The sequence below is a fragment of the Coenobita brevimanus genome, chromosome 87 (assembly GCF_032717465.1).
Source record: "Coenobita brevimanus isolate Jiangsu-jjx chromosome 87, ASM3271746v2, whole genome shotgun sequence".
NCBI lineage: Eukaryota > Metazoa > Arthropoda > Malacostraca > Decapoda > Coenobitidae > Coenobita > Coenobita brevimanus.
The window spans coordinates 1,370,975-1,380,343 of NC_137040.1; the positions used below are offsets into that span (position 1 = coordinate 1,370,975).

The 9,369-nt window shown below is 41.8% G+C and overlaps 1 protein-coding gene across 1 annotated transcript in view; it reads left to right on the forward strand.

Annotated features, from left to right (window-relative positions):
* Pur-alpha (Purine-rich binding protein-alpha) overlaps positions 1-8,301 on the forward strand; it is a 354,281-nt gene extending 345,980 nt beyond the window's left edge. Inside the window, exon 6 of the mRNA XM_080281121.1 lies at positions 8,241-8,301. Within this exon, the coding sequence (XP_080137247.1) occupies positions 8,241-8,294 (54 nt within the window). The 3' untranslated portion in view covers positions 8,295-8,301. The remainder of the gene's footprint in view (positions 1-8,240) is intronic.
* Positions 8,302-9,369: the final 1,068 nt, after the last annotated feature.

Sequence of the window (9,369 nt, forward strand, 5' to 3'; positions counted from 1 at the left end):
GAGAGAATCACTATCATCATACCCAGCCCCACATGTAAAAGTACTCCAGCTGTGTTTCAGTGTTGTCTGCATCTCGAGTATTGTGTGCAGTAATAGCTTTCTTTTGTCCGCCGCATTTACATAGTTCTTGTATTCTTGGTAGCCTTTGATAATTTTATTCTGTTGAGAGAGTTCTTCTGCGTACGGGTAACTTTACACTCCCTCTTCTGTCATTATGGGTAACTCTACACTGAGTGACAAGCCAAATGGTTTCCTGTACAGCAGGAAACCGTTTACTATGCTGGGTGGTAACCGTATAACCAAATTATGGCGCCTGGTGGTTTAGTGGGTACTTAAGGCACTCCAGTTAGATTGAGCCTGTGTAGGTTTATATCCAAGGGGTGGTTGGGGTTTATTGCTTATGTAATGCCACTCAGGGATGAGTGAGGCTGGTCACTATCATCTTAAATGTCATGACTAACTTGCCTAGCTCCAGGCACCTATGCTCCTCTTGGGGCAGTATAGGATTGGATTATTGATGGATGGATGGATGAGAGAATCCCTTTGGCGCTAAAGGGTTAAAAGCCATCTTTGTAATCCTTGCATTTCAGTGTTATATTCTGATCACCAGCAGACTGTTATATCAAGCCAAAACGAATCGCTACACAACTATATGTTTTAAGTTGAAATGAGGCTGTGTCTTTGTGGTATGCCAGATGTAAAGTCTGCCTCAGCTACAAAGAAGGAAAGTTACCCTCCAGATGACAAGCAACTGCAGTGGCTTCTGGGGTGGCATCACCATTAGACACACAAGTGGATGGTCATTCTGCTAAAATGTGGCACGATGTGGCGGTAGTTTAGCACCCCACCCTGTCAATCTTGCCATAATTCACAGCCACCAGCACCACTCCTCCAGGACTGCATCAAGACCCGGAAGTACAAGTCATCCATTGAGTGATCCCTTGATGTCCCCAGCTATCTGTTGATTCTGTTTCAGAGAGAGAGAGTTTTTTTTTTTTTTTTTCCATCTCTGGGCATGGGCTTCACCACCTGCTCCCAAGCCTCAGTAGTCTTACATACCATGCACCCCGACATGTCATCACTTCAGTGCTAACACCCACCATCCATATTGAATACGTGCTAGGGCCGTCTCGTACAGGACTGGTGTATTGGTATTGGTCCACCAGGAAGTGCATGATCCCACCCCCACCCCCCTTGCTAATCCATCAAGTACCCAGATTTTGACATGACTCCCTAGATATCCTTATTCAGTTGTACACAGAGGTTTGACTAACAACAGCAGACTTCTTGGCATGTTTTAGTCCATACCCAGGCTTCACAAGTACACGGGGTTAACCGTGGGCAGTGACAGATACCAGTTCACTTTAATGCTATTTGGCCTCAACATGGAAAAAGGGTGGTAACAAAGAAGAATACTTGGCTGCCAAGCATAGGACTAGAAAAGAGGTTTACAGGGCAAAGTCTGTCACTGAGACTTTTACATGATAACCTAAATAGTGTGGAAGGGGGAATGTGATATTTAAGGTGGCAAATCATATGAAGAGGGAAAATAGGGATGTCATAGGTGAGCAGTGTGTGAAGAATGATGAAGGAAAGGTAGTGGTGAACAGCAGGGATATTAAAGACGCATGGTAATAACATTACAACCGGTTGTTGCATGAGGAGTTTGACTAGGACAGGGAAGGTTTGAAGCCAGCAGATCCAGTGTCTGGCCCGTGGCCTTTGATTGACGCTGCTGCTGTGAGTAGGGCAATAGGCAGGATGCAGGGGAGGAATGTGACAGGTGTGTCTTGGTTGACTGCTGAAATATTGAAAGCCTTAGGAGATATTGGAGTAGGGTTAGTCACTGACTTGATAAATAGGAATATACATGAATGTGTTGTCCCAGATGATTGGCTGAAGAGTGTAATTATAAATGTGTACAAGGGGAAGGGTGATACCCTGGAAAGTGGAAATTATAGGGGCATAAAGCTTTTGGACCAGATAATGAAGGTAATGGAGAGAGTTCTAAAAGGTATGATTAGAGAAAGAGTGAATATTGATGAGATGCAGTTTGGGTATATTCCAGACAAATGGACCACTGATACATGTTCATTGTTCAACAGTTTCAGGAATAATATATCGGAAAGAAAAAGGAACTGTACTTTGTTTTTGTAGATTTGGAGAAGGCCTTTTACAGAGTCCCTAGAGGGGTGGTGAAATGGGCAGTGAGAAAGTTTGGAATCGAGGAGTGGCTGGTTTGGGTGGTTATGGCTATGTATGTTGGTGCTTGCACCCAGGTAAGGGAGAATGGAGGTTTGAATGAGTTTTCTGGGGCACAAGGGCTTACCAGTAAATACAGACAGAACAAAAGTGATGGTACCTAGGGCTGGTGGCGGTACTGTCAAAGAAGAGGGAGAGTGGCCACGCGCGAGGTGCCACAAGGGCACGGGAAGTAATTCCATTATGTGCAGTGTTTGTGATAAGTGGGTGCATAAGGCATGTAATGGTATTAGAGGTAGACTGCAAGATAGTGCTGATTTCAAGTGTGTGGTGTGTTGGGGAGAACACGGAGATTGTCAGGTGTGAAAGGATTGAACTTGCTGGTAGGTCTCTTGAGTGTGCAGAAGAGTTCTGTTATTTGGGAGACATGTTATGTGCTGGAGGTGGGGCTGAAGCTAGCTCTGTGGCTAGCATGAGGAGTGGTTGGAAGAAATTCAGGGAGCTGTTGCCTTCCCGACATTTGAGAGGGCTCTCCCTCGGTGCTAAGGGATCCTTGTATGCGGTTTGTGTCAGGAGTATAATTTTGTGTTGTAGTGAGACCTAGGCAGTAAAGGAAGAGAATATTCACAGGCTCAGACGTACAGAAATGACAGTGGTTAGGTGGATGTGCAGTGCATCCTTGAGTGCTAGGCCTGGTGGAGGGGGAGGGCTAGGTTTGCAATGGAAGAGTTGAGAGGTAGGATGGGACTGGAGTATATGAATAACCATTGTTTGTGGAAATAAACATTATTATTATAATTATTATTATTATTATTATTTTATTATTATCCATCCATCATCATCCAATCCTACATTGCCCCATGAGGAGCATAGGAGCCCGGGGCTTGGCAGTTGGTCCCGACATTTAAGATGAGAGTGACCAGCCTCACTCATCCCTGAGTGGCATTACTTGAGCAATCAACCCCAACCATCCCTTGGATATATACAGTGGCATCACCAGGGGGGGGGGCTTAGCCCACCCCAAATCAAGGACTCAGCCCCCCAAAAAATTGCAGCCCCCCAAAATAATAATAATAACAAATCAACAGCTTACATAGTATGCTTACAGCTCGGCATTGACCCACCTAGCTTTCCCCCAACCCCCTAAAGCCAATCCACTTTTATTCGTGCATCCATATTAGTTTAATACAATATTATTTATAGCTATATAATGTGATTAGTTATTCACAATTTATGTAAACCTGTGACTCAAATCATAATGGTTATATTAGTTTCCCATATACTTTTTCCAAGCTTGGTTTTCTTTGAAATATATTTATTGCACAAAGAATGCAAGAATGTATTACATTTATCAGATTTATTATATATTTACAATATATAATATGGTATATATTAATCACGGAGCTTTAAAATTGGATTATGCAGTCTAAAATATCTGATCTAAGCAATTTTTCACAAATTCGAATGTTCAGAGTATCGGAACTCGGAATGTTTGTTTATATTGAGAAGTGTCTGTGAACTGTGACTAAATCCTGTGTTGTTTTCGGTTTTATTTGAATGTATTGGTTTCAGTGGCTGTTATAGACGTTACTAAGTTCCGGTATATTGCTAGCCACAGATATGAGATCTAGCCTATACTCTATACAGTCAGCAGTACTTAGTTGGTTCAGTCGACACTGGACTGTCAAAACTGAATGTCCTAGCCCTCTTATAGGCTATTCTACAATAATACATTTGCGGATATCAGCCAGCAGCCACTCAAGTGATGAAAAGGTCATCTAAAAATCCTCAGGGACAGGGTGACATAAGGAAATTCTTTCGCACCCGCACCTCCAAAGATGACTCTGATGAGTGCCAAGAAAAAGTGGCTGTTATTGGGAATGAGGTGCCAGAAGCAACCCCAGATAACCCCCAAAGCTGAACCCATTCAGACGTGTAAGTAGGCCTATATCAAACTATTTCAGTAGTCATTTTATGAAGCTTAGGCCAGGATTTTTTTTTTTATTGATTTATTTTTAAATTGGCTAGGCCTAGGCTATTTCTCATTGTTGCAAATATATTGCCCTAAACGTACAGAGTGGGAAAGTAGGCTAAAACTCTCTCTCTGCAATGAACTGCAATTTTAGTTTACATTCACTGATAAGTAATACTGTGAAATGAAAAAAAAAAAATCCACATTGCATTATGTCACTCTATGGGAGGATATCAGTTTTTATAGAATACTTTTTTTTTTTTTTTTTTTTTTTTTTTTTTTTTTTTTTAAAATGGTTTTATAATGTAATTGCTTTATGAATTGGAGTTACTTGTTATAGAATAATATTTTATAATTTTTGTTTTTTGTGAATGGCTTTGTTTTCTTATCACAGTACCGGTAATGGATGATAAATCATGGCAATTATATCTATATATATACATTGAATAAAGAGCTTCTTTGAATTATCAAATTTAATACGGTAAGACTAAGAAACTTTTATGATACCACATACTACTAGCAACTGAAGAAAAACTATTATCTACAAAAAAGCTTTATACAGTTACCTTGTACACATTATATCATAAGGTTTACTGATGCCTGGTATTAAGCCCATCAATATTCATGTGTCCTATAAGTTTCTTATTAATAGCCTGTGAGACCTTATTTTACTTTTTCTTCATCTATAGGCCTCAAAAATGCCCCTAAAGCTGCTCAGTTTCCTAAAAATTTCCCGGGGGGGCTTACAGCGCCCTCCCTTACCCCCCAGCTGCATAGGCTCGGTTCGCTCCCCCCCCCCCCTTCTACATACACCAGGGCTACAGCCCCCCCAAAATCTAACCCCTGGTGACGCCACTGGATATAAACCTTCATCGGCTCAATCCGATTGGAGCACAATAATTACCCACTAAATCACCAGGTGCCAAAATCTGGTTATATGGTTACCACCCAGCATAGTAAATGGTTTCCTGGTGTACAGGAAACCATTTGGCTTGTCACTCAAGGTAGAGTCACCCACAGGCAGAAGGAAGATGAAAGAATGAAGGAAAGAAAGGCAGAAGAGGGAGTGTAAAGTTACTCGTAGGCAGAAGGACAAGGAAAGAAAGAAAAAAGTGAATGGAAGGAATGAAGGATGGAGGAGAGGAAAGGGCAGACACCCGACAGGAGCACTACATCGCGTGAGTGGATGGTGAGTGCCCCCACCTATTATTATTATTATTATTATTATTGTGATAGGAGAGGTAGATTGAGATGGTATGTGCATGTGGAGAGGATGGGAGGTGATAATTGGATGCAGAAAGTAAGAAGTGCTAAACATTAAGAGTAAGTTTGCGAGAGGTAGACCAAAAAAAGACCTGGAAAAAGGTCATTGAGTGTGACTTCAGGGATAAGGGACTGAATATGGAAGCTGCTAGAGACTGATCAGCATGGAGAGCTGCCATTTGGCCACCGAGGTCGATGCATGCAAGCATGTTGGAACCTTCGAAAACTAAATGAAACGATCGCCTGTAGAATCTTCATGAGGCTTACAACAGTTGTCCGTAACAGACTTGGCCAGTAAAGAAGCTAAATTGCCTCTGTACCTTAATGACTGACTGGTCTTTGCATCCACAAAAGACAGCTGTAGCTACTTAATGCAAAAATGTCTCCAGCAAGTGGGGTGCAATGGTCTCCTTGTGAACCCCACAAAATCTCTTCTCAGTCACACGCTGAACACAATGGCATAGTATCTCAACAGCTTGACAAAATGTTAATGAGTGGATAAGAGGTAGGATTGGTGGGGTTTGGAGGTTTCATGATGTCTCTTCCATAATGATTTGTTCTGCATGTTACACTTGATGTCCACTTTTATGGTTTTGATTTAAAGTTGATAGTAATGCTAGTAGTAGTACTGGTAGTTGTTCTTGATCATCACTGGTCTGTCAGGCCAAGCATACCCTTCAATCATAGGCAAGCTCCTGCCCCTGCATGGTCGTCCCATGCAGTGAACTAATGCTCCCTTCAGTTGACAATGCTCTGCAACAGTGATGTGCAGGGAAAAGTTTGGTGGTATAGTTTTGCGGATGGACACCCCGTTTGTGTCCCCACCCAGTTAGCAGAGGCATCATAACAGGCACCAAATCACCCCATTATCTGGTTATGTGGTCACCACCCAACATTGTAAATGGTTTCCTGGGTTGCAGGAAAACATTAGACTCATCACCAAGTGTAGAACCACCCAAAGTGGAAAGAGGAATAATAAAAAGAAACAGGAAGGAAAGGAAGTAGTAGGAAGTGAGGTGGTCAGACACAGTGGTGCAGTGACCCCTCCAGATACGCAGCTAATGTATCTGAATTTTTCTGGTAAAATCAGATTGTGCAAATGGTACCACAGAAGCCCATGTTGCAAGGCTAATTGGTATTGTAAAATCCAAAAAAATTTCCAAAGTCCCTCTTTTGGCCTTGATAATTTTTGAACCCCCCCCCCCTCCTCCTCCCCAGATCATACTTAATATTCTGGTACACATACAACCTCTAGGAACATCAATGGGCATAAAATGGGGTTAATTAGAGTGTATAAAGTGGTAAATAAGTAGTGATCTGTTACCATGACAGGGGATGGAGCAATGCTTGTTTCGGGGAGGAGTGTACCCGGTACCTGAGGCTGAGGGGCCTCTTTACTGCTTTACAGAGGGTGAGAGAGGGAGAGTGAAGAAGACGCAGAGTGCACCTGCGTGGCATCCATGCATGGCAGCCGTGTTGACATGTCACTGCGTGTGAGTTTCAACTGTTGATGCTCGACAAGCCATGTTTTGGGAGTGGCGATTTCTGGAATTTTCCCTCGCAGCCCAGATTCTTTTCCAAGTAACAGAAATCAGGTTAGGGTTTATCTTTCCAAGTAAATTGTGAAATTCCCAAATGGAACCCACACAGTTGGAGAAGTCAGTGTAGTAGCAGCAGCAGCAACAGCTTAGTTGTGACCCCAGGATTATCTGACATGAACACAGTGAACTGCAGGTAGAAATTTCTTTTTCCTGCAGTCCACCTTCCTCCTTTTTGGGTACTAAGGAGGGAATTGAGGGATGTTTAACTGGGCACTGGGGCCACCTTATATCAGTGCCACCACATGAAAGTGAAGGCTTCTCTCACTGCGACATTTCAGCATTAAAATGATGTAAACAACACACATTAATGATAAGGTTTAATATGCGGAAAAAGTCATTCAAGTGAAAGGTGCCATGAAGCCTTCCATGCCAGTTGAAATATTAGCCTTAGGTGGCTCTTTCAAGGGTAGCAGGATGACTCTTTGAACCCGAGTGGAGCACACTGGACTGCCATCTGTCATGATGTAGGCTTAAAGTTTTCAGTCTGGTGATTATTTTTTATTTCGTTCTTGCTGCTACCAGACTATTTTATTCACCTTATAGGTGACTTTCAGAGTTGGAGGAGTTAGATACAGCTTCCATTAGCGTCTTCAGTACTAGGGGTCTGCCCTAAGTTGAGTAAAATCACTTCGTAATAGGAAGATTGAAATGTAAATTGTAGTCATATTAAAGGGGTTTGTATGGACATGAGGAGAGAATGGAAACTGAAAGACTGACTAAGAGGGTGTATGTAGGTGAGGTGGAGGGAGGGGAAGACCGAAGATGAGGTGGGGGGAGGGAGTTGAGAGGTATATGAGGGAGAGGGGAGTGGGTTGGGGGAGGGTAGTCAAATGGTGGGTGACAGAGCGATTTGGAGGCGTTTTGTCTGCGGCCACCCATTGTGGGATTAGGGCGTCAGGCTGTAGATAGATTGTATGATGAAGGCTGGTTTTGTTTATAGTTAGGCACATTATGAATTGTTTTGGGACATCGTCAAGGCCTTCAAAGCACCGCAAAGCTTTCTGTGCCACCTTGAATATTGCCATATGTTGTGCAAGACATTGAATCCCTGAGTACATCTATATTAGGTGGAATAAAACATGATAATGCTGTGGTTTAGATGCTGAAAATGGAAGCTTTTAAAATTTGGTAGTTTAGAATGTTCATGTAAGTTCAAGCAACCGTGCTAGTAAGTTTTCACAACTTCCTGCACTCTCCAACAGGCTAAACTTCAGATGTGGATGGCAGGCTTGGAGTTGCAAGTTGAAGTCAGTTGAGGAGAAGACTCAAGAGGAGAAGTGCTGATAGTCAAATGAAGTTATGGATGGAACACCTAATCTACCAAACGAAGGACATCAGCTCTCGTCTGTCTCTTGTAGATATTGTACATCTGTAAGTATAGTCAACCAGAAAAAAGTATCGGCCATCTTACTGCACAGATCCTTCCCAAATATGGACGGTGCATTGTGATATACGGGGCACCCTGTAATTATAAGTGCAGATATTGTGCTTGGTAATTTTTACAACTCCATGTCATATACAGTACATTGTCACATATTGGATGGTGTACTTTTTTTGAAGCAATATGTTAACCAATTCATGTGCATCAGCAAGTCACTCATTTTCATAACTATTGATCCCCAGGTGTACGATACTTACTTGGTTGTCTGTACAAGTGAAAAAATAAGGAAAATATGTAAACTAATTTACTTAATGTTCTGAGGTTTAAATACTCCTTTTATAATCTTCTTTGGCTGGTCTTTCAAGTCACCTACCTCCTCCCCTCATTATTATAATAATAATTATTATTATTAATTCAGTAAACTCAATTATCCATTGTATTTCAGCCAAGCTGTAGGCTGAATAAAGTGAAAATCCTGGATATTGCATAGTACCCCACCATTGGCCCAACATATGGCGTCGAGCCAGATGTTGTGTTACTATCTGTCTCAACCCTCAGTCCTAAAAACTTTCCCATGAGTAAAAGATGAAAACTAAGCATAAAATACAATACAGTATTGACACAGTATGGTAATACTGTAGAGTACAATCCCAGTTAACCATGAAGCCGGGGAACGTACTTTCCCAGTTACAAAGTTTTCCATGTTTTTATGAATAATATTTAACAATGGACTTATCAAGATACTGTAAGATATTGCAAGCTCGTTGGTAGTTAGTCGGTTCTTTAGGTAGAAAACTGTATGAGTACCACACATTTTCTGCTGATGAAGAGCTTGCCATTTTTCAGTGGATATATATTACTGTATTGTTTTTTTCAACCTTCTGTCCTAAAAACTTCCTTGAAAATCAATCATGCAATACAGTATTGCTCCAGTGTGATAATACAGTACA